At 43.6% G+C, this 26183-nt stretch overlaps 1 protein-coding gene across 5 annotated transcripts in view; it reads right to left on the bottom strand.

Moving 5' to 3' along the window:
• The window catches only part of MTG1 (mitochondrial ribosome associated GTPase 1), a 536307-nt gene that overhangs the window by 139020 nt on the left and 371104 nt on the right, over window positions 1-26183 (bottom strand). For 4 of the 5 annotated variants that reach the window (XM_073552076.1, XM_073552080.1, XM_073552077.1 and 1 more), the window contains one exon: window positions 20127-20208. In XM_073552076.1, the coding sequence (XP_073408177.1) occupies window positions 20127-20208 (82 nt within the window). Of the gene's footprint in view, window positions 1-12109; window positions 12232-20126; window positions 20209-26183 lie in introns of those variants that run through there. The other variant, XM_073552079.1, reaches the window with a different exon arrangement.

Here is a 26183-nt window from a genome sequence, read left to right as displayed (position 1 = left end):
TCACAACATTTTTCTTTCTCCATCCAGGAGGACTCTGAAGGCATACAAGGTTGCTGCTTGTTGGCAAAGTCTTATCCTGATGTATTTCTTCATTGTTTTCCTGCGTGAGAGCCTGGTACTGGTTTCTGAGCAGTATGGGTGCTGACTGCCTCCTGATCCTCCTGCTTCTCTGGGTCACATGTCTCCATTCCTCTGTTTCTTCAGGTGCACTTCGAATTTCTTCTCTTTCTGTAACATGAAGAGATAATTCTGCTCTGTCCAAGAACTCTTCACCTTCCTTAATGATCTTCAACGTAGCTAACCTCTCTTCGAGATTTTGCAACTTTTCCTCCAACAGGGACACAAGCTTGCATTTGTGGCATGTGAAGTTTGGCTTTTCCACTGGTAAGTCTGTGAACATGTAGCAAGAAATGCAGCTCACCAAATGGCTCCTGGCCTCTTCCATCTTGAGATTTCTTAAAAACGATGAAAGATGAGCCCAAATTTGCGCGCCGATAAACCCAGTGATCGTTGAGCTCGCGGAGACTCTTCACTTATCCCAGAAGGCACTGGGAATATGCAAATGATCTCCTCAAGACTCTTCCCCTGGTTTTCCGATTTCCTCTTTTCAGCTGCAACGGCCAAAACCCAGTGATCGTTGAGCTCGCGGAGACTCTTCACTTATCCCAGAAGGCACTGGGAATATGCAAATGATCTCCTCAAGACTCTTCCCCTGGTTTTCCGATTTCCTCTTTTCAGCTGCAACGGCCAAAACCCAGTGATCGTTGAGCTCGCGGAGACTCTTCACTTATCCCAGAAGGCACTGGGAATATGCAAATGATCTCCTCAAGACTCTTCCCCTGGTTTTCCGATTTCCTCTTTTCAGCTGCAACGGCCAAAACCCAGTGATCGATGAGCTCGCGGAGACTCTTCACTTATCCCAGAAGGCACTGGGAATATGCAAATGATCTCCTCAAGACTCTTCCCCTGGTTTTCCGATTTCCTCTTTTCAGCTGCAACGGCCAAAACCCAGTGATCGTTGAGCTCGCGGAGACTCTTCACTTATCCCAGAAGGCACTGGGAATATGCAAATGATCTCCTCAAGACTCTTCCCCTGGTTTTCCGATTTCCTCTTTTCAGCTGCAACGGCCAAAACCCAGTGATCGTTGAGCTCGCGGAGACTCTTCACTTATCCCAGAAGGCACTGGGAATATGCAAATGATCTCCTCAAGACTCTTCCCCTGGTTTTCCGATTTCCTCTTTTCAGCTGCAACGGCCAAAACCCAGTGATCGTTGAGCTCGCGGAGACTCTTCACTTATCCCAGAAGGCACTGGGAATATGCAAATGATCTCCTCAAGACTCTTCCCCTGGTTTTCCGATTTCCTCTTTTCAGCTGCAACGGCCAAAACCCAGTGATCGTTGAGCTCGCGGAGACTCTTCACTTATCCCAGAAGGCACTGGGAATATGCAAATGATCTCCTCAAGACTCTTCCCCTGGTTTTTTTTTAGTGGGGTTCAGTAATGCCTGCTGCTCCCCTGCTGTGTGTATGGCAATATCTCCTGCTGCCTCCACATTCAAACTACATCACATATAAAACTTGCTGCAATTAGGCCTCAGCCTATTCCATGATTGACCCTGGGCTCCAACACCGCCAGTTGCTGCTCAGAAGTGCCATCTGCACAATTCATACTTGTTCCTGTGTTACTGGGGCTCAGTCACGTCAGTTCATCCCCTGATGTGTGTCCGGCAATGTCTCCTGCTCTGTCCACATTCCCACTACTAGTAGTGGGAATGTGGACAGAGCAGGAGACATTGCCGGACACACTTCAGGGGATCAGCAGACGTTACTGAACCCCAGTAACACAGTAACAAGTGTTGATTGTGCAGACGGCACTTCTGAGCAGCAACTGGCGGTGTTGGAGGCCAGGGGAAATACTAGAGACAGAGTGGAGCCAGAGGCCTAATTGGAGCACGTTTAAAATCAGTAGCAGTCTAAAACAGATATAAAACTTGATGAAATTAGGCCTCAGCCTACACCCTGATTGACCCTGGGCTCCAACATCGCCAGTTGCTGCTCAGAAGTGTCTTTGGCACGGGTACTCCCTGCCCAGTCTGGTTCCAGCACGCCTGCTGTTTCCGGGAAGGGTCAACGTCACTTTGCCACCAATACGTTGTCCTGTCGTGTTGCGGTCGGGTTAGCCGAGTCTATGGTGCCTGCAGTCTGCTACCCCTCCGGGTTCCAGCACCGTCAGCTTGTTCCAGGCAGAGCCTTGGGCCTAGGTGATTCCTTCTCGGTATCCAAGTTCCAGCAACATCTGCTGGTCCTTGGTAGTGCTTTCTAGCACAGGTACCTCTTGCTTAGTAACCGTGTTCCAGCACCGTCAGCAGGTCCACGGTTGTGCCATTGGCTCTTGTTCCTTCTGCTGCCCCTCCGGGTTCCAGCACCGTCAGCTGGTTCTCAGCAGTGTCTTTGGCACGGGTACTCCCTCCTGCCCAGCCTGGTACCAGCACGCCTGCTGTTTCCGGGTAGTGTCAACGTCACTTTGCCACCAATACGTTGTCCTGTCGTGTTGCGGTCGAGTTAGCCGAGTCTATAGTGCCTGCAGTTTAGGAGTTTAGGTGCTTCCTATGTGGGCTGTGGGTTCTGGTAATAAAGGCTGTTCCGTAGTGCCAATAGGACAAGCACCCCCTGTAAGGACTGTAGGTTTCGGTAACTGCTGCCGGCTCGCAGCCTTGCAACTTTGTTTTTCATGGGTACCTTCTGCTACCCATCCGTGTTCCAGCACCGTCAGCTGGTCCTCGGTAGTGCCATTGGCTCTTGTTCCTTCTGCTGCCCCTCCGGGTTCCAGCACCGTCAGCTGGTTCTCGGCAGTGCCTTTGGCTGAGGTGCCTCCTTCTCGGTATCCGAGTTCCAGCAATGTCTGCTGGTCGTTGGTAGTGCTTTGTAGCACAGGTACCTCCTGCTTAGTAACCGTGTTCCAGCACCGTCAGCAGGTCCACGGTTGTGCCATTGGCTCTTGTTCCTTCTGCTGCCCCTCCGGGTTCCAGCACAGTCAGCTGGTCCTCGCTAGTTCCATTTGCTCTTGCAGCTTCTGCTACCTATCCGGGTTCCAGCACCGTCAGCTGGTTCTCGGCAGTGCCTTTGGCTTAGGTGCCTCCTTCTCAGTATCCAAGTTCCAGCAACGTCTGCTGGTCCTTGGTAGTGCTTTCTAGCACAGGTACCTCCTGCTTAGTAACCATGTTCCAGCACCGTCAGCTGGTCCTCGGTAGTGCCATTGGCTCTTGTTCCTTCTGCTGACCCTCCGGGTTCCAGCACCGTCAGCTGGTCCTCGCTAGTTCCATTTGCTATTGTTCCTTCTGCTACCCATCCGGGTTCCAGTACCGTCAGCTGGTTCTCGGCAGTTCCTCAGCCTTCTTGTACCTTCTGCTACTTTCCTAAGTTCAAGCTTGTGGAAATGGTTTTTGGTTCTCACTCTGGATCTCCCTGACGACGACCCTGAAGACGACGACCCTGAAGACCACACCGAAGAAGACCAAAAAGATGACCCTGAAGATGACCAAGAGGACAAAGAACATGAAGACAACCACCAAGATGCAGAACAACAAGAGACAGAAGACCAAGAAGAAGAACAAAAAGCAGAAGAACCAAAAGCAGAAGAACCAAAAGCAGAAGAACATTAAGCATAAGACTAAAAATCAGAGCAAAAGATATTATCTAAATTATAAGCAGAAGAAGACTAAGCAGTGTATGGGGGTGAGTCCGTTCCTCCTCGTGGTGCCCCTGGAAAATGCCTGCTGCTGCAGGCCAAACTGAAAGCGGACAAATCCTGTTGTAAATCTTTTGTGACAGGCAGAACGGAATGTGTAATCTTCAAACTTTTATAGATAACTACAGGAATGCCTGTCACAAATAAGAATATGATGAAAAAGAATAGGAAGAAGATGAAGAAGTAGAATATGAAGAAGAATCGTTGAATAAGAAGAATATGAATAATGTACAAAAAAAATATTAGGAAGAAGGTGAAGAAGAAGATGAATAAGGTGAAGAAGAAGTTGATGAAAAAGATGCTGCTGCTGCTGAGGATCATGAAGGAGAAAGTGTGGGAGAAGTAAAAAAGAAGGTGAAGAGCATGGAAGTAGTGAAACATACATATCTGACAAAATATAAAGAAAGTTAACATAGTCAATATCTTTGTAACTCCGAACGTCTTAAAAAAAAATGTATTCCTGCTATTCCATTTGATTGGGCTAAACCTCTATGCCTTTAATGTCTCCACCACCTCCCCCAATACATTCTACATTATTCTTAGTTGTTTTTCTTCATGTAGAATTAACCTACAAGGAAAGAAAAGGGTTTTTTTTAATTCCGATATTTCTGTCCCATTGACTTGAATGGGGCTTCCAGTATCGGAATCGGCGATACCCGATACTTTTTGGAAATAGGTCCGATCCGATCCGATATTTCACGATATCGGATGGTATCGCTCAACACTAGCCACGGGTGTGTTTACAGTTATGGATGGTGGACTCCTCTTTAAACTTAGTGTTTCACGAGCATCCATCAGTTTGTTTGGTTTTCCTCCAACACTGATCTGCTTTCTCTAATTCAGCATCTCACGAACATGTACTTTGACCTTCATACAGACACGGGCTGTATCCTCGATCTCATACCTCCCAAAGCCACTGCTGTTATTAATCATGTACTTTCCCATTCCTGTCATCACCATGCTCCTTTTCCTTTTCACTTCATCCAACGATTCGTCCGCCATATTTCTACTAAAAACCTGCACCTTCCCAGCAGCAACTGTGTAGGAAACCACATTACAGTTTTGCAAAGTGTTTATGAGGCCCCTAAAAAAAACCATGTAGACACTATGTTGATGTTTACCCCCAGGGGGAAATGTTTTCCAGCCAGTGTATGGGCATTACAAGTCTAGGAGACCAGCTCCTTTAAATAGGGCATAGTTTTTAATCAGGCCTTCCTCCACGTGTCATCATCCACCACCACTAGATCACTAGGGTTAACATGTTCCATGCTGCTACAGCCAGTGACGAATTATTAACAAGGGTCGGCGGTTATGCTGGGCATAAAATACTTCTTCAGAAAAAGGTTGCGGTGTACCCTACAGGGGAAATGTTTGCCAGCCCATACACTTAGTGCATTCCAAGTCTAGGAGATCGGCTCCTTTAAATTGGGCATAGTTTTTAATCAGGCCTTCCTTCACGTGTCATCATCCGCCGCCACTAGATCACCAGCATTTACATGTTCCATGTGGCTACAGCCAGTGTCAAATACCTAACATGGGTGGGTTGTTTTGCTGGGCGTAAAATACTTATTATGGAAAAGGTTGAGGTGTTCCCCACAGGGGAAAATGTTTGTCAGCCCAATACACAGTGCATGGGCATTACAAGTCTAGGAGACCGGCTCCTTTTTAATGGGCCTTTTTTTTTCTTCTTTTTAAGAGGCCCTCATCCATGTTTCTTCCAAGGGGGGAATGGGGTGAGTATGACTTGGTAGCAAGGCAGGCTTTGCCGTCAATGCATAAGAAACCAGAATTGGAGTACAAAATGAATATTGTGAAGTGGATTTTCCTGTGCCCATCCAGTACTTGGTGTCACGCCGCCTGTCACGCCGCTCTCACTTTGGGGCGGGACCTCGGTCCTGACGTCACCTCTTCTGGAGCAGCGGCAGCTCCGGGGTTCCCGTTGGGTGCGCACGCGCATCTCTCGTACCTAGTTCCATGTTTGCACCATGTTCTTTGTGCGCACGTGCACTCTTCTCAGCTCTGCCTCCGGGCCTGTCCTCTCTATGGTATTGGAGGACCTGACTCGGAAGTCCTAGTGATCATGTGCTATATCAGGCTGCCTCTTCCTATGGGAGGTGCCTTATTGTTGTTGTGCTTCCTGGATTGGTCTGCCTTGTCCTTGCCTAGCTGTGCGCTGTATTCGGGTCCTCTGCCTTGTGCTCAGTTGTGCCTCCTGGCACACGCTCTGATCCTGTACTCTCTGCCTTGTGGTCAGTTGTGCCTCATGTAACACGCTCTGATCCTGTACTCTACCTTGTGCTCAGTTGTGCCTCCTGGCACACGCTCTGATCCTGTACTCTGCCTTGTGCTCGGTTGTGCCTCCTGGCACACGCTCTGATCCTGTACTCTGTTGCGCCTCCTGGCACACCTTCTGCTTAACTCTGTACTCTGACGTGCTCCTGTGCACGCATCCTGCTTTGCTCGCACCCGGGTGTGATAGTTGGTGCACGCCATACGTGCTCTCGTGTACCCGCCTTGCACTATCCTGTATCTATCGCACTCCCATGTACATGCCTTGTGTTCTCCAGTACTCTCCGTGCCTCCGTACACTCGCCCTGTGCCTTTCTGTAACCGGCGTGTCCCTGTGTCCACGCTTTGCACATTCCGGCAAACACACTCACTCGTGTCTCCTGTGAGCCGGCCACCTGGTGCCAACAGTCTTGGTACCTTAACCCCTTGGGCTTGCCCCTAACACTCCCTGTATAGGGGGTGGTCGTCACTAGGTCGGCTTGCCCTGGGAGGGTTGGTGCCACGACCCAGAGGGTCCATCCCAGGAGTCGTCACACCTGGGTTCAAAGGCATATTGGGGTGCATATGACTTGATAGCAGGGCAGGCCTTGCAGTCAATGCATAAGAAAACAGAATGGGAGTACAAAAATATTGTGAAGTGGATTTTCCTGTGCCCAACCAGTACCTGGGTTCAAAGGCTTATTGGGTGCATATGACTTGGTAGCAGGGCAGGCCTTGCAGTCAATGCATAAGCAAACAGAATGGGAGTACAAAATAAATATTGTGAAGAGGATTTTCCTGTGCCCAACCAGTACCTGGGTTCAAAGGCTTATTGGGTGCATATGACTTGGTAGCAGGGCAGGCCTTGCAGTCAATGCATAAGCAAACAGAATGGGAGTACAAAATAAATATTGTGAAGTGGATTTTCCTCTGTCCATCCAGTACGTGGCTTGAAAAGGTTATTGGGGTGCATGCAAATTTGGGGCAGGCCAGGCCTTGCATTGAATGCAACATTTTTTCAGGAAGCCCTCCTGTACCTCTTGTGAAAGGGATATTGGGGTGCGTCGTAATTCTTGGCAGCCCATTCACTCACTGCATAGGCTGTAACAGCATAGGGTAGACCCACTTTTGGCCCTTTAAGAAGATTAATACTGCCTAATGCCCCTGTAAAAACAGGCTCTGTGACTTTCGGAGTCCCTCCATAAATAAAACGAAATGTGTCTGCTTATGTGTCACACACCACATGGCCAGCTAGGGCTGATAAATGTTACAATGACATTTCCCAGTGAATGCATTTCTATTGGTTGACAGCAATGCTAAAGTTGCAAAACGCCTCAAAAACACTGTGTGTGAACATAGCCCAAGTGGTGGAGGAACATTTTTGTTTTGGGTTAATTATTTTGGCATAGATAAAAGTAATTAACCTGGAAAGGATGTTCCTTAACATATTTCCTAGCAAAATCTATTTTGGTTTTGTTTTTGTAGGTTTTTGCGCCTGTAAAAAGGGCGTGAAACTCTTTTTGGAAGTGCATTGAATCACAGAATCATAGAATCGTAGAGTTGGAAGGGACCTCCTGGGCCATCTGGTCCAACCCCCTGCTCAAAGCAGGATTCGCTAAATCATCCCAGTCAGATGTCTGTCCAGCCTCTGTTTGAAGACTTCCATTGAAGGAGAGCTCACCACTTCTCATGGCAGCCTGTTCCACTCATTGATCACTCTCACTGTCAAAAAGTTTTTTCTAATATCTAATCTGTGTCTCCTCCCATTCAGTTTCATCCCATTGCTTCTAGTCTTTCCTTGTGCAAATGAGAATAAAGTTTATCCTTCTACAATGTGACAGCCCTTTAGATATTTGTAGACAGCTATTAAGTCTCCTCTCAGTCTTCTCTTTTGCAAACTAAACATTCCCAAATCCTACAACCTTTCCTCATAAGACAGGGTTTGCAGACCGGTCACCATTCTGGTCGCTCTTTTCTGAACTTGCTCCAGTTTGTTGATGTCTTTTTTAAAATGTGGTGCCCAAAACTGGACACAATATTCCAGATGAGGTCTGACCAAAGAGGAGTAGAGGGAAATAATGACTTCACGTGATCTAGACTGTATGCTTCTGTTAATACATCCAAGAATTGCATTTGCCTTTTTTGCTGCTGCATCACACTGTTGACTCATATTCAGTCTGTGATCTATTAGTATACCCAAGTCTTTTTCACATGTGCTGTCACTTAGCCCTATTCCTCCCATTCTATATATGCTTTTTTCAATTTTTATTGCCACGATGTAGTACTTTGCATTTCTCCCTGTTAAAAACCATTCTGTTAGTTGCTGCTCACTTCTCCAGTTTATTTATATCTTTTTGAATCCTCTCTCTCTCTCCTCTAGTATTAGCTATCCCTCCTAGCTTTGTGTCATCAGCAAATTTAATCAGTTTACCCTCAATTCCTTCATCTAAATCATTGATAAAGATGTTGAACAATACAGGGCCCAGGACAGAGCCCTGTGGTACCCCACTTGAGACATTCTTCCAACTGGATGTGCAGCCATTTACGACCACTATTTGGGTCCGATCACTAAGCCAGTTATGAATCCACCTAACAGTTGCCTTGTCCAATCCATACTTAGTCATTTTTTCAATAAGGATTGTATGAGAGACTTTGTCAAATGCTTTGATGAAGTCAAGATATACTATATCTACAGCATTTCCTTGATCCACCCAATCAGTGATTCCATCATAGAAGGAAATTAAGTTTGTCTGACATGACTTATTAGTTACAAACCCATGCTGACTCTGTTTAATCACTTCATTCTTATCCAGGTACTGACATACATGTTGTTTAATAATTTGTTCAAAGATCTTTCCTGGTATAGAAGTCAGACTCACCGGCCTATAGTTGCCTGGGTCCACCTTCTTTCCCTTTTTGAAGATAGGAACAACATTTGCTCTTCTCCAGTCTTCTGGCACTTCTCCTGTTCTCCAAGAATTTTCAAAGATTATGGAGAGGGGTTCAAAAATTTCTTCTGCTATCTCCTTCAGTACTCTGGGGTGTAATTCATCTGGACCTGGAGACTTGAATTCATTTAGGTTAGCTAAGTGTTTCCTCACTATCTTTCTGTTTATAGATATCCTGGATTCTTCTATTCCCTTAATAGGACAGTGAAGAACAGTTGATGTTACATTTCCTTTCTGAGAGAAAACAGATGCAAAATAGGAATTTAAAAGTTCAGCCTTCTCAACATCCTGCAGGGTGGTGTGCTGGTAAAAGGGAAAAAAAAATCTTTTAAATCTTCTGCCTGAGCGAGTGTGAGCAAGCTGAGTGTGACCCTGAGCATAAGTGCGAACTGTTATGAGCTCATTTTCTGCTCCACCAGTTGAGAGTTCTCCTTCCGTTCTCCCTCTGGTGGTGACAGGAGGTAGTGAGGTTGGTTTAAGTGGTAGTGATCTGCCACCTGATGAGGAGGATAACGATTGGATCTCTGGAGTATCAGACTTGATATAAGACAGCCGACGCCCTATCCTGGTGCTGGTGATTCAGTCTGCTTCTCAGGTCTTGGACTTCAGCTCTCTTCCAGTCTACTCAAGTTAAGTTTGTTTTTTGCTAATGTTCACACTTGTGCTTGTTGGTCAATTCAGTTTCTTGTGTGGTCAGCTTGCCCCTGCTGGGGCTATGCTGAACTTCCACTCCTATTTATCTGTATTTGCCAATTTGCCTTTTTTTCCCTTATTAGATTGGCCTCTTTTTGCTCTGTTTCAGAATATTTCAGAGTGCTGATATAGTGGGAGAAGTCTAGTGACTTCAGGGTTAATTTTGCTATCAGACGTGTTGGACATTATTTTGGTAGGGTTTTTTGGCAGATTGCAGACAGTGGCTTTCCTTTCCTGTCTTTTCTAGTTAGTCGGGCCCCATCGTTTGCTCAGCCTATTTTCCTGCCTGTGTTTGTGTTTTCATCTTGCTTCACCGTCAATACATGTGTGGGGGCTGTCTATTCCTTTGGGCTCTGCTCTGGGGCAGTTAGTTTTCCCTTTTCTTGCTTTAGGTTTATGTAGTCCTCCGGTGGTGACGAGGCGTCTAGGAACATTGTAGGAACGCTCCACTGCTACTGTTAGTTGTGTGGTTAAGATCAGGGATCTGCAATCTGCATAGTTACCAACCTCTCTGGTTTTCTGGGACTTAGCTTTTTGTTGTTCCTCCTCGGTGACCCATTCATAACAGCGAACTGTGGTAAATGTGTGACTTGTGATTCAGTAACTTTGGATTCAGGGAGTTTCCAAGGGAGGTATTACTGAATTGCTGTTATATTTTATTAATACTTTTTATTTTTGCTTATTTTTTGGCTGGTACAATCCCCATTAGGATATGCTCCACTAATGCCAATGCCATCCAGTGCACGTCTTGCCGCATGTATGAAATCCTTGAACAGCCGGTCGAGGGTGCATACTGCTGCGCGAGATGTGAGCACGTTGTGCATTTGGAAGCCCAGATACTGGATCTAAATGTGCAGCTGGCAACACTGAGATCCATAGACAATATGCTCACTGAGCACACGCTCAATGGGATAGATGAGGGGGGATGCTAGGTTGGAGCTGCAGGACAATGAAGCAGCTAGCTGGGTGACAGAAGGCGGGGTAGAGGGAAGAGCACCATGGAGGCTAGTCCTGATCTGGCACACCCCAATAAGTTTGCTAAATTGGCAGATGAGGGGAGTGTTAGTGCAGGAGTAGCACTGCTGCAGCAAGGTATGTCCTCTGAAAGCCGGAGGAGTGTCTGCTCCAGTAAGGGGGGAAATAGGAGAGCAGGGAAGGCCAGACAGTTTCTGGTAGTGGAGACTCAATTATTAGGGGAACAGATAGGGCAATCTGTCACAAAGACAGGGATCGTCGAACGGTGTGCTGCCTACCTGGCGCTCGAGTCCGACACATCGCTGATCGGGTTGACAGATTACTGGGAGGGGCTGGTGAGGATCCAGCGGTCATGGTGCACATTGGCACAAATGACAAAGTTAGAGGTAGGTGGAAGGTCCTTAAAGATGATTTCAGGGAATTAGGCTACAAGCTTAGAGCAAGGACCTCCAAGGTGGTATTTTCGGAAATACTTCCTGTACCAGAGAGGCAACGGGAGATTAGGGAGGTTAATAAGTGGCTCAGGAATTGGTGTAGGAAGGAGGGGTTTGGGTTCTTGCAGAACTAGGCCGACTTCTCAGTTGGCTACAGGTTCTACGCTAGGGACAGGCTGCACCTCAATGGGGAGAGTGCAGCTGTGCTGGGGAGAAAATGGCTAGAAGGTTGGAGGAGTGTTTAAACTAGGGACGGGGGGGGAGGGTATTCCTTTTATAGGAGGGGAAGACAGTGCAGATAGAGACCTGGGCACAAATAATGAAATTGGGGGTGGGGGTGGCATGGGGGGTGGGGTTAGAACTGTTAATAATTTAAGAAAGAATAGAGGTACAGAGCGATACATAAACTGCTTGTATACTAATGCCAGAAGCCTCGCCAACAAAATGGAGGAATTGAAGTTAATGTTGTTGGAACATAATTATGACATGGTGGAGATATCTGAGACATGGCTGGACGAGAGCCATGACTGGGCAGTTCATTTACAGGGCTATAGTCTGTTCAGAAATGACCGAACAAATAAGCAAGGGGGAGGGGTGTGTTTATATGTAAAATCACCCTTAAAACCCATCCTTTGTGATAATATATATGAATCTAATGAAAATGTAGAGTCCCTGTGGGTAGAGATAAGGGGAGGGGGGAAAAATAATAAACTACTGATAGGGGTTTGTTATAAGTCTCCAAAAATAATGGAAGCAACAGAGAATATCCTCATAAAGCAAATAGATGAAGCTGCGACTCAAGGCAAAGTCATTATTATGGGGGACTTCAACTACCCTGAAATACAATGGGGAACCGAAAGCTGCAGTTCCAGCAAAGGTAATAGGTTTTTGACAACTATGAGAGACAATTACCTTTCACAACTGGTTCAGGACCCAACAAGATCGGGGCCCTGCTAGATCTAATATTAACCAACAGGCCAGGCCAGACCACATATCAAATGTAAGAGTTGAGGGTCACTTGGGTAATAATGATCACAAATTAATAAGTTTTCATGTATCCTTTAATAAGATGTGTAGTAGAGGGGTTACAAGGACACTAAACTTCAGGAAGGCAAATTTCCAACGGATGAGAGATGATCTTGGTGCAATTAACTGGGACGATATCCTGAGACATAAAAATACACAAAGAAAATGGGAGACGTTTATTAGCATCCTGAATAGGACCTGTGCACAATATATACCATATGGGAATAAACATGCTAGAAATAGGAGGAAACCACTATGGCTAAATAGAGCTGTAAGGGGTGCAATAAGAGATAAAAATAAAGCATTTAGAGAATTAAAGCAAGTAGGTAGTGATGAGGCATTAACTAAATACAGATTAAATAAATTCTGTAAAAAGCAAATCAAGACAGCAAAGATTGAGACAGAGAGACTCATTGCCAGAGAAAGTAAAAATAATCCCAAAATATTCTTTAACTACATAAATAGTAATAAGCTAAAAAATGATAGTGCTGGCCCCCTTAAAAATAGTCTGGGTGAAATGGGGGATGAGGATGAGGAAAAAGCCAATATGCTAAATGATTTTTTTTCAACAGTATTTACACAAGAAAATCCCATGACGGATAACATGATCAGGGATAAAAATTCTCCATTAAATGTCACATTAAATGTCACCTGCTTAACCCAGCAGGAAGTACGGCGGAGTCTAGAAATCACTAAAATTGACAAATCCACGGGCCCGGATGGGATACACCCCCGAGTACTGCAGGAATTAAGTACAGTCATAGATAGACCATTATTTTTAATCTTTAAAGGTTCCATAATAACAGGGTCTGTACCACAGGACTGGCGTATAGCAAATGTGGTGCCAATATTCAAAAAAGGGGACAAAAACTGAACTTGGAAATTATAGGCTAGTAAGTTTAACCTCAACTGTGGGTAAAATCCTGGAAGGTTTTCTAAGAGATACTATACTGGAGTATCTGGAGAATAATAACCTCATGACCCAATATCAACATGGGTTTACAAGGGACCTGAACCTGCGATCATCCAATCGCCTGCCATATATATAGCAATAATAATCTTTACTTTTATATAGCGCCAACATATTCCGCAGCACTTTACAGTTTGCACACATTTTCATCACTGTGGCATTGCTGTATACAGCAAAAGTCACAGTATCCTGTTATGTTAGCTAAGCACTTTTTTTTCAAAAGAATACAGTGAAAACAAGAACGGGGTCTTCCGCAGACTCTTGGCCATAACGGTAATCCATTGGCATGATGTGATCACGTCAAGGGAGCGCTGATTGGAGCATAGAATGAGGCGCCCCACTGCCAACACGCTGTAAATGCCGATGTCAAAGGAGGACAGCAACATTTAACAGGTAAACAGCAGAAGGTAGACCTTCGCACCACCCAGGGCTGATAGACGTAGATGATGGTTGAATTACACAGAAATCATCTGCTGGGGTAACTGCAGGTATGGCTTACTAGCTCGCATCAAAGTAAGAGAGCCGGTATGACTTTCCCGTACATATGTCAAGAAGGGTTTAAATTCAAGAGGATATGACAATATACTTCTGAATCAAGCTGAAAAAATGGATGCTCTGAAACAGGGAAATTTTATCTACATCCTGAAAACCAACCAAAAAGAATGACCATAATGCAATTCCCACTTTTGCAGCATACCATTTGCAATATAACAAAATAAAAAATAATTATGAGGAAAATTAATTATAAGAGAAGACAGTTTATATATTGTGATTCACACCACCACTTTATTATTGCATAAGTGGCAATATAGCAATATAGGTTAATTGTGTGTTTTTTTTGCTGTAGATAAAATCAATAAGCATATCTGTGGTAGTGACTGAAGAAAAGCGTTCTTAGAGAAAGAATATTGAAAAATTATTACAAAAAGTATAAACTTTAAAAGCAACTTGTGTATTTATTAAATCATTCAGTCATGGCTAAAAATGTTGGCACACTGGAAATTGCTCTAGAATATAAAGTATTTTTTCCAGAAAACAACACACAAATACCAAGAAAAAAAGGAAAACTGGATATAATTTCACACAAAATCCCAAATAAGGAACAAACAAAATTGCTGGCAAGCTCAACTTAATATTTGGCAGCACACCAAAGATCATTGATCATTAGATCATTGAAGGCCACGTCAGAACTCTCCAGTGCTTTGCTTCCATCCATTCCTGGGTGCTTCTTGAAATACATTTGGGGCCATTGTCCTGCTGACCTAGGATGCAACCCAGCTTTTTAACACTGGGAACCACATTGCAACTCAAAATTCTTTGGTAATCTTCAGATTTCATGCTTCTTTTGCACACAGTCAAAGTACCCTGTGCCAGAGGTAGCAAAACAACCCCAAAATATCTTTGAACCTCCACCATATTTGACTCTAGGTACTGTGTTCTTTTCTTTGCATGCCTCAATCCATTTTCGGTAAACACTAGAATTATGTAATTTGCTAAAAAGCTTTAAATTGGTCTCATCTTTCCACAAGATATTTTCCCAGAAGGATTTTGGCATACTCACATACATTTTGGCAAACTGCAGTCTAGTTTTTTAATGTTTCTGTGTCAGCAGTGGGGTCCTCCAGGGCCTCCTGCCACAGTGTTTATTTTCATTCAATTATCAATGGATAATTCATGCTGACACTGATGCACCCTGACAGCTTAAATGTCTTTGGAACTTGATTGGGGTTGCTTATCCACAATCTGTACTATCCTGCATTGCAACCTTTCATCAATATTTCTCTGCCGTCCACGTCCAGGGAGATTAGCTATAATGCCATGGGTTATAAACTTCTTGATTATGTTCTGCAATGCAGAAAAAGGAATATCAAGATCTCTGGATATGAACTTGTAACCTTAAGATTGTGGATATGGTTTAACAATTTTGGTTTGCCAATCTTTACAGAAGAGTTCTGTCTGAGGATTTGCAGACACCTGGACATTTGGGTCTTGCGGGTTCGGCTGAAGAGTTAAAAAAAAAAAGTTCTGGTTCGGGTACCAGAACAGTATTCAGACTTGAACCCGATTCACTTGACTGGGGGACCCAAACATCCAGTGTTTGCCACGCTTTCATGTGCATGACAGCACAGCAAACATTGTTCCTGATTAGTGGTAAAATCATTACCGCCCATCAGAGAGCCATGGCTCCCACTTTGTCAGCTCGAGCCCCCAGCTGTGATTGGAAGTAAAAATTTTGGCTCCGGTCACTGTTGTCAGCTGATGGGACTACTATTCCCATTAGCCTATACCTGCTGCCGCTAATAACAGCGAGAGCAGGCGGTGGCTGCTGGGAGTATTCATCAGCTGTCGTCAGCGCACTAAATAAAAAATTTTAAAAAAGGAGTTGGTTCTCCTGTATTTTTGATAACCAGCCATGCAAAACTGACAGCTATGAGCTGCAACTCTCAGCTGTCAGAGTTAGAAAGACTGGTTATCATGAACATAAGGGTCCCCTTGCTGTTTCTTTCAATTATTTAAATAGATTATTAAAAAAATGGGTTTAGGTCTCCCCCATTTTTTGACAACCAGCCAAGCTAAAGCAGACAGTTGTAGGCTGGAATTTTCAGGTTGGTAAGGGGCCATGGATATTGGTCCCACAGCCTAAAAACAGCAGCCCACAGCTGCCCAGAAAAGGTGCATAGGTGGCAAGTGGGGTTCATATTTGTTGGGTTGATGTCACCTTTGTATTGTCTGGTGACATCAAGCCCACGGCTTAGTAATGGAGAGTCATCTATTCGACCCTTATCCATTACTAATCCTACAGTTATTTAAAAAGAACAAACACAGTTATACTCACCTAACATTCATTCCATTGAAGCCATTGTCTACTATAAAAAATATAAAATAATAAATAAAAATACTCAACTAACCCCCAATTCCACTGAAGGCAACATCTCCTGTAAAAAAATAAAAAATAACAAACAACCATATCCCACACCTGTCCGATTTTCTGTCCCATGCCATAATCCATATCTGGGGATAAACAGTTTTCAACCTAGATGGTGCCAAGATGCAACCGTCCAGGCTGAGAACCAATGAGGAATGAGCTGCTGCGAGCTCAGCCTCAGTGACTAGTGGTGATGTCATCGAGGTTACCGCAGGTCATTGAAGCTGCATTCCAAACTGGGCCACTGAATTGCGGTGACCTCGGTGAGATCACCGCTCGCAAAAGGAGTAAAAAAAAAAAATCTCACGGTGCAGCAGTGAGTTCACCGAGAGAAATTTCTCACTTTGCTTCATAGTGCTATCAGTGATAACCGTAGTTCAGAGACCTGCTCACTGAAGCTCATTGTTCCTTGCTTCTCAACATAAACAGTAGCATGATGCCACCGTTCATCCTGAAGAGCACATGTCGCACAGACGGAATACAGCGTGAAACACTATGGATTCCAGCCAACCCTGCATCCAGCCACCCATCCCTCATCCATCCAGCCAACCCTCATCCATCCATCTATCCTGCCATACATCCCTACATCCATCCAGCCATCCTTCCAGGCATCCATCCCCTACTCATCCATGCATCCCTCATTCAGCTATCCCTGCATTCATCCCTTACAGCCTCAGTGACCGGCTCATTCTGCCAGTGGTTCTCATCTTGGACGGTCGCATCTTGGCACCATCTAGGTTAAAAACGGTTTATCTCCAGGTATGGATTATGGTATGGGACAGAACAACAGACAGGTGAGGGATATAGTTGTTTTTTTTTTTGTTTGTTTGTTTCATTACAAGAGACTATGGCTTTAATGGAAGGCGTGTCAGGTGAGTATAACGGTTTTCCATTTTTGCTTAAAAATAACAAAGTGTGGTTTATTTTATTTCAAATAAATTCTCACGGTGCAGCATTGAGTTCACCGGGAGAAATTTCTCACTTTTTTTCATTGTGTTAGCAGTGATCACCACAGATCAAGGGCCCGCACACTACAGCTCAATCTTCCTTTCTTCTCAGCATGAACGATGCTGAAAAGCACATGCCGCACAGATGGATTACGGCGTGGGACACAATGGATTCCAGCCATCCCACCATCCAGCTACCCATCCATCCATCCATCTCACATCCATCCTATTCTAGGGAGGAAGGGGCATGTTTCAGTTCCTAAAGTACATGTAAAGGCATAAGTACTCTGGAAACGCGTCAGATTTTACCCCATGCATGTAAGATTTGAGTGTATTTTAAATAAACCTTATTTTATTATGTATTGTTATAGCTCCATTTATTCTATGTGGCTTGACATGTGAAAAGGGGTATACATAACAAAAAAGTACAATAATCTTCGAACAATACAAGTCAACGACTGGTAGAAGAGAGAGAACCCTGCCCGCAAGGGCTCACAGTCTACAAGGGATGGGTGAGGATACAGTAGGTAAATGTACAGCTGCAGTGGTATGACAGAACGAGGGTTAACTGTAGGTTGTAGGCTTGTCAGACGACGTAGGTCTTCAGGTTCATTTTGAAGGTTTCCATAATTTTAGGGATTGAGGATATGTAACAACTCCTTCTCTTTTGAATCATACAATTTTATATTACGCTAGTTGTCCCCTAATCCTTTCTATTATCAAACAATTTATTTGTTTTTTTTATCATTATTTAATAAAATCAAATTAAAAATATACTCTTGGTGAATTTGAATGACTACTGTTGATCTTTGCATAATGGAATTTATGCTAAAGTACTTCACCTGTAATAATTACGCTAATGTTGTGGAGAACATTTTCTTACTATTTGGCCGAATGTTCCTATCCCAGAAATTCTGCAATTTGATGTATGCATCATGAATACACTGATAGTTATATTAGGAAATTATAGAAACAGAGTGGCCATATTATTTCATTACTGCAGTTGGGAATATACAAGGGGTGAAAAAACTATTAAACAATGCCACCTATTTTCTAAGTAAAAATATTTCTAAAGGTGCTAATGGCATGAAATTCTCACCAGATGTCGGTTACAACCCATCCAATACACACACACAAAGAAATCAAACCTTAGATGTCCATAAATTATGTTATGTGTAATAATGAGAAATGGCACAGGAAAAAGTATTGAAGCAAAAAGCCATGGAAAGTTGTGACACCGGCTGAAATTATCAAAAGCAATCCTGACACTTTGTAAAAAAATAATATCAGCTGGGTCAAGTGACTGCCTGTGAAAAGGTGTCCCATTACCAAGGTGCCACACAAAAAAAATTGGTGTAATGATGAGAAATAACACAGGGAAAATATATTGAACACGCTTACTGAAATTTCATTAATACTTTGGACAAAAGCCTTTGTTGATGATGACAACTTCAAGATGCCTCCTGTATGGAGAAACTGGTCACATGCTTTATTCAGGTGTGATTTTTGGTCCATACTTCCACACAAATACTCTTCAAATTCTGTGGTCTCCTATGAACTCTAAGCTTTAGTTTCTCATATAAATTTTCAATTGGATTCAGGGCAGGTGTTTGGCTGGGCCATCCTAGCAGCTTTATTTTTTTCTGGAGCCAATTGAGCAATTCCTTGGCTGTGTGGGATCACTGTTTTGCTGAAATGTTAACCTTCATTTCATCTTCATCATTCTGATAGATGGCAGCATATTTTTATCAAGAATTTCTTGGTAAATTTGTCCATTCATTTTTTTTTCAATTATAAGAAGTTTGCCAGTGTCATATGCTGAAAAACAGCCCCACATCATGATGTTTCCACCTCCAAACTTCATTGTTGTTAAGGTGTTTTGGGAAGGTACGCAAAGCCTTCTGGCCTTCAAACATAGTGTGTATTATGGCATCCAAAGACTTCAGTTTTGGTGTCATCTGACCAGATTATATTCTCCCAGTATTTAACAGGATTTTCTAAATGTTGCTGAGCAAACATTAAACATGCTTTTTGTCCAGTAATGGAGTGTGTGCATACAGGTCATGGAGGTTGAGCGCACTACTTATTTTCTTTGAAACAATTGTACCTGCTGAATCTAGGTCTTTCTGTAGCTCTACACAGGTGGTTCTTGACTCTTGGACAATTCATTTTACTCCTCTGTTTGAAATCTTGCGGGGAGCACGTGGTCGTGGCTGGTTTAAGATGAAATAATGTTCTTTCAACTTCCAGTTTATGGCCCTAACAGTGCTCGCTGGAACCTTCAAAAGTTTAGAAATTCTTCTGTAACCAATGGCCTCAGTATGTTTTGCAACAATGTGTGTTGAGGAGGTCTTGAGATCGCTCACTGGTTTTACCCATCATGAGATGCTTTCTAACTAATGGGACACCTTTTCACGTCAGTCACTTGAACCAGCTGATATTTTTCACGAAGTGTCAGGATTGCTTTCTAATTATTGAAATTTCGGCTGGTGTCATAACTTTTCATGGCTTTTTGCTTCAATAGTTTTTCAATGTGCCATTACTCATTATTTATTACACATAACATAATTTATGGACGTCTATGGTTTTATTTCTTTGCGTGTGTGGAATGGATGGGTTGTTACTGACTTCTTGTGTGAATTGCATTTCAGTAGCACCTTTACAGACATATTTACTTAGAAAATTGGGAATGGCTTCAATATTTGCTTTAAGTTGAACCAAAGTTTAGTTTAATTTCTCTTCCATGTTTTCTAAGCTTAGTAGAGAAGAGTGCCTTGTCTGTCATACATTCAGCCTCACATAGACCAGTTAGGGGATTCTCCATACAAAATAAGGGCCTCAATAGAATGTAATAAAGCAAGCTCATATACATATGATATGGGGCATTTATATTAATGCAAAATGCACATTTGCATTTTCCATGCCTTGATAAGGCACTTCTGGGCTCTGAAGACTCAAGATGCATTCACGGTGAGCTGGAGTTTATTTTATCATTTATATTAATACTGCAATCATGCTCAGTATGTAATTGCATCATGTTGAAGATTCCTCATTACTAATATGTTTCCTTTAGCCCAAGAAAGTTCAATAGAGTAGAAGTGTGTTTTATCGAATGCACTGCAGTTGTGTCTGGGAGGAGAAATAGGGTACGAAAGACAGGAGAATTCAGAGGTCAGTATTGACACACTTACCTGTGTTGTGCATGTTCATTAAGAGTATAGAGCAGATAATCAGCTATTATATCTTCACCAACCAAATGATCAAGAATAGTTCCTGCAATTAGATTACGTTTTGTAAACATTGCTGTCATACAGTTGAGGTAACATTATTGATTACATATATAAAAAAGTCAATATCGTAAGTATATTTCTTCAACATTAAAAATTGACAACTCAACATTCAAGCAGTCAAGAAAAAAAAAAGAGAAAGTTGAAACAAAGTACCGTATATACGCGTGTATAAGCCGACCCAAGTAAAAGCCGACCCCATTAATTTTCCCACAAAAAACTGGGAAAACTTATTGACTCGCGTATAAGCCTAGGGTGGAAAATGCAGCAGCTACTGGTAAATTTCAAAAACAAAAATAGATACCAATAAAAGTAAAAGTAATCAGTAGGTTAAATGTTTTTGAATATCCATATTAAATCAGGAGCCCCATATAATGCTCCATACAATTCATGATGGCCTCATAAGATTGCTCCATACAAAATACGCCCCATATAATGCTGCACAAAGGTTAATAATGGCCCCATAAGATGCCCCCTAGAATATGCCCCATATGCTGCTCCATAAAGGTTATGGCCCCATAAGAAGCACCATAGATTATGCCCCCATAAGATGCTCCGTAAGGTGCTCCATAGATTATACCACCATAAGATGCTCCATAGATTATGCCCCCATAAGATGCACCATAGATTATGCCCCATAAAATGTCCCATAGATTATGCCCCCATAAGATGCTCCACAGATTATGCCCACATATGCTGCCCCATAAAATGCTCCATAGATTTTGCCCCATATGATGCGCTGCTGCTGCAAATAAAAAAAGTAATGACATACTCACATCTTGTCACTGGGGGCCAGGTGCCGATGTCCTGAGTAGGCGGGGACAGGTGCCGGTGTCACCGCTAGCTCAGGGCCTCGGCGCCTGCTAGTCACCTGTCCCCGGTCCATCGCTGCGCCCGCTCTGTCTTCCGAGTGCTCTGTCAGTGATGTTCAGGCAGCAGAGGGGGCGGCGTGCACTAACTACATCATCGCGCCCTCTGCTGCCTGACCGTCACTGACAGAGGACGCGGAGGACAGAGCGGCATGCAGCAATTGACCGGGGACAGGTGAATATCGCATACACTAACCCCCTCCTGGCGTGGTCTCTGCAGCCCCAGCGTCTCTGGCAGCTCTTCCTTCCATTAGGGGTCACGTGGTACCGCTCATTAAAGTCATGAATATGCGCATACTCATGACTTTAATGAGCAGTACTACATGACCGCTGAAGGAAGGCGTGGGAGAAGCAGGGGGGCTGCAGAGACATGCCGGGGGGTAAGTATGATCTGACACCCCCGCTCCCCCAACGAGTCCTGGTATATGACTCGCATATAAGCCGAGAGGGGGACTTTCAGCCCCAAAAAATGGGCTGAAAATCTCGGCTTATACGCCAATCACCTGTCTGCTAGTGTTTTCTTCCACTGCAGTTCTTTTAAGCTCTTGAATGTTAAAAGATCTGAAATCTGGTATTGGGAAAAGTAATCCAGCAAAGTTTTTCCATTCGCTTTAGCCCCTTAGTGACGGAGCCAATTTGCAGCTTAATGACCAGGCCAATTTTTACAACTCTGACCAACTGTCACTTTATGAGGTTTATAACTAGCTGATTCTGAGACTGTTTTTTCATGACATATTGTACTTCATGTTAGTGGTAAAATTTCTTCGATATGACTTGCATTTATTTATGAAAAAAGGAAATATGGTGAAAATTTTTAAAATTTTGCAGTTTTCAAACTTTTAAATTTTATGCCCTTAAATCAGAGAGGTATGTCACACACAATACTTAATAAATAACATTTCACACATGTGGACTTTACATCTGTACAATTTTGGAACTTATAAGGGTTAAAAGTTGGCCAGCAATTTCTCATTTTTACAAAACCATTTTTTTTAGGGACCACATCACATTTGAAGTCACTCTGAGGGGTCAATATGACAGAAAATACCCAAAAGTGACACCATTCTAAAAACTTCACCCCTCAAGGTGCTCAAAAACACATTCAAGAAGTTTATTAACCCTTTACGTGCTTCACAGTAACTGAAGCAATGTGGAAGGACAAAAATAACATTTTACTTTTTTTCTTTTCACAAGTATAAAAAGAGAAAATGAACCACAAAATTTGCTGTGCAATTTCTCCTGAATACGCTGATATCCCATATGTGGGGGTAAACCACTGTTTGGGCGCACGGCAGGGCTTGGAAGAGAAGGAGCGCAATGCAGAATTGGCTTGAATTGAGATCAGACGCCATGTCGCGTTTGGAAAGCCCATGATGTGCCTAAACAGTGGAAAGCCCCAACACGTGACACCATTTTGGAAACTAGACCCCTTAAGGAACTTAACTAGATGTTGTCACAATCCATTCTTGGATCTGTGGCAGAGTCTGGATTCTCTTTTATAAACCTTTTTCCTTTTAGGCCTCGGGGGTTAATATGAGTTTTTGCCCCCGGTGGCTGCTGGTGTTACTACAACTGTAGTTGGTCAGGTGCTGGGGTTTCCCCCCTCCAGTGGCCGCTGCTGTTACTACAGTTTAATTAGTCAGCAAGTGGTGACCTCCCCCCTCCTTTCTATAAAAAGTCATCAGCTGCTGCAGCTCCCTGTTGGTAATATTGGCCATTCACTAACCAACCTTGCTGAAGAGAGGAGCTATCTGGATCAGTGCTGTTGCAGCTTCTGGAGCCTTTGTGTTTCTGCTAGAAGCTTTGTCCGGGGCGGTCTGGTGCATGACTGCAGTACAAGCTAAGTGTTGTTTGTTTTTCCCTGTCTGTTGTTTTCCCTGGTGTTTTATTAGCGGTGAGGACCAGTGTCCGCACTTGCCAGTTCCCTAGTAAGGGATAGGTGCAGGGAAAGTGAGGGACTGAGGTATCCTGGTCGGCGACAGGTTGAAAGAACCTGTATAGCGAACATGAGGAGAGTTCAGGGCTCTTCCTTAGGAGAGTGCAGGAGGTGTCCACTTCCCCGTTCCTTATCATAGAGCCCACCGTTGTAATTGTTTCTCCTGTGTCCCCTTGGCTGCCTTGTGGTTTTGTGACCAACTGATCATCGGGTCACGTCACGCAGAGCCAGACATATTGTGACAGATGTGTGGTGAGCATTTTGAACCTCCAAGGGCTTCACAGAAGTTTATAACATAGAGGCATGAAAATAAAAATAGTTTTTCCCAAAAAATTATTTTTTAGCCCGCTATTTTTCATTTTCACAAGAGTAACAGGGATAAATTGGACCATAAAAGTTGCTGTTCAATTTGTCCTGAGTACGATGATACCCTATATGTGGGGGAGAACAACTGTTTGGCGCATGGCAGAGCTCATAAGAGAAGGAGCACCGTTTTGGAATGCAGACTTTGATGGAATGGTCTGCGGGCATCATGTTGCATTTGCAGAGTCCTTGATGTGCCTAAACAGTGTAAACCCCCGACATGTGACCCCATTTTGGAAACTAGACCCCCAAAGGGGCTTTTCTAGATGTGTGGTGAGCACTTTGAACCCCTAAGAGCTTCACAGAAATTTTTTATTTTCCCAAGGGTAACAGGAGAAATTAGACCCCCAAAGTTGTTGTGCAATTTGTTCTGAGTACGCTGATGACCCATATGTTGGGTTAAACCACTATTTGGGCACACGTCGGGGCTCGGAAGGGAGGGAGCACCGTTTGACTTTTTGAACGCAAAATTGGCTGGAATCAATGGTGGCGCCATGTCGGGTTTGGAGACCCTGTGATGTGCCTAAACAGTGGAAACCCCTCAACTCTAACTCCAACCCTAACCCCAACACACCCCTAACCATAACTCTAACCAGAAACCTAATCCCAACACACCCCTAATCCTAGTCCCAACACTGACAACCCTAACCCCAACACACCCCAAACCCTAATCCCAACCCTAACCATAACCCTAACCACAATCCTATCCCTAACCCTAGTCCCAACCCTAACCCCAACCCTAATTCCAACCCTAACTCTAATCCTTAACCCTAATCCCAACCCTAACCATAATTCCAACCTTAACCCCAATTCCAACCCTAACCCTAATTCCAACCCTAACCACAACCCTAATCCCAAGACACCCATATCCCTAATCCCATGCATAGTACAAGTTATTTTTAATTGTTTCAGCACTCCAATTATTTTACTAATTATATATATCTATATATAATTCCCCCACATGTGCTCAGAAGCCCCTCCTCCAGCTTGCTGTATCATGCCATGTGGCACACATGAGGCCCCCTCCTTCAGCTTCCTGCATTCTGCCATGTACTGGTAAAACAGTAAAACAGGTTTTCATTATTGAGGGTATGTGCTTTTTAGTCAATGGACAATAGACTTGTGACATCATTCCCCACACAGTGGGGCTGGACACCTTTTTTTGCTTCTGTTTCTTTTCCTTCCTGGAGGACGAGTAGTGGACTTCTATCTGAATAATGTAACGTATGAATAATGCTCGTTTCTGAGTTATGCATATGTATTTATAGTTTATACTGTTTATTATTTAATCTTATCACTTATTAAGTAAATCAATTTAAGTAAATTCAGTTCTTGTGTGAGCATTTTCTTTTTCATTACAATCCTTGGAACCCCTTTCAATACAAACTGGTGGGAGTGGTGGGATTGTTTTGAATAAAAAAGTTTGCAAAATTGAATAAGTTTGTTAAGGATAGGAAAGCAATTGAGAGTAGTGTCAGATCCTTGCCAGAATGGGTGTTATCAGGAAAGTGGACCACAATGGCACAGGAATGTAACAAATACAGTGGGGCAAAAAAGTATTTAGTCAGTCAGCAATAGTGCAAGTTCCACCACTTAAAAAGATGAGAGGCGTCTGTAATTTACATCATAGGTAGACCTCATCTATGGGAGACAAACTGAGAAAAAAAAATCCAGAAAATCACATTGTCTGGTTTTTTTTTTCATTTTATTTGCATATTATGGTGGAAAATAAGTATTTGGTCAGAAACAAGCAAACAAGATTTCTGGCTCTCACAGACCTGTAACTTCTTCTTTAAAAGTCTCCTCTTTCCTCCACTCATTACATGTAGTAATGGCACCTGTTTAAACTTGTTATCAGTATAAAAAGACACCTGTGCACACCCTCAAACAGTCTGACTCCAAACTCCACTATGGTGAAGACCAAAGAGCTGTCAAAGGACACCATAAACAAAATTGTAGCCCTGCACCAGGCTGGGAAGACTGAATCTGCAATAGCCAACCAGCTTGGAGTGAAGAAATCAACTGTGGGAGCAATAATTAGAAAATGGAAGACATACAAGACCACTGATAATCTCCCTCGATCTGGTGCTCCACGCAAAATCCCACCCCGTGGGGTCAGAATGATCACAAGAACGGTGAGCAAAAATCCCAGAACCACGCGGGAGGACCTAGTGAATGAACTGCAGAGAGCTGGGACCAATGTGACAAGGCCTACCGTAAGTAACACACTACGCCACCATGGACTCAGATCCTGCAGTGCCAGACGTGTCCCACTGCTTAAGCCTGTACATGTCCGGGCCCGTCTGAAGTTTGCTAGAGAGCATTTGGATGATCCAGAGGAGTTTTGGGAGAATGTCCTATGGTCTGATGAAACCAAACTGGAACTGTTTGGTAGAAACACAACTTGTCGTGTTTGGAGGAAAAAGAATACTGAGTTGCATCCATCAAACACCATACCAACTGTAAAGCATGGTGGTGGAAACATCATGCTTTGGGGCTGTTTCTCTGCAAAGCGGCCAGGACGACTGATCCGGGTACATGAAAGAATGAATGGGGCCATGTATCGTGAGATTTTGAGTGCAAACCTCCTTCCATCAGCAAGGGCATTGAAGATGAAACGTGGCTGGGTCTTTCAACATGACAATGATCCAAAGCACACCACCAGGGCAACGGAGTGGCTTCGTAAGAAGCATTTCAAGGTCCTGGAGTGGCCTAGCCAATCTCCAGATCTCAACCCTATAGAAAACCTTTGGAGGGAGTTGAAAGTCCGTGTTGCCAAGCAAAAAGCCAAAA

The sequence above is a fragment of the Dendrobates tinctorius genome, unplaced genomic scaffold (genome assembly GCF_039654945.1).
Source record: "Dendrobates tinctorius isolate UK_male_01 unplaced genomic scaffold, ASM3965494v1 ptg000184l, whole genome shotgun sequence".
In the NCBI taxonomy this organism is placed as follows: domain Eukaryota; kingdom Metazoa; phylum Chordata; class Amphibia; order Anura; family Dendrobatidae; genus Dendrobates; species Dendrobates tinctorius.
This window is presented reverse-complemented; position numbering and strand designations above follow the sequence as displayed.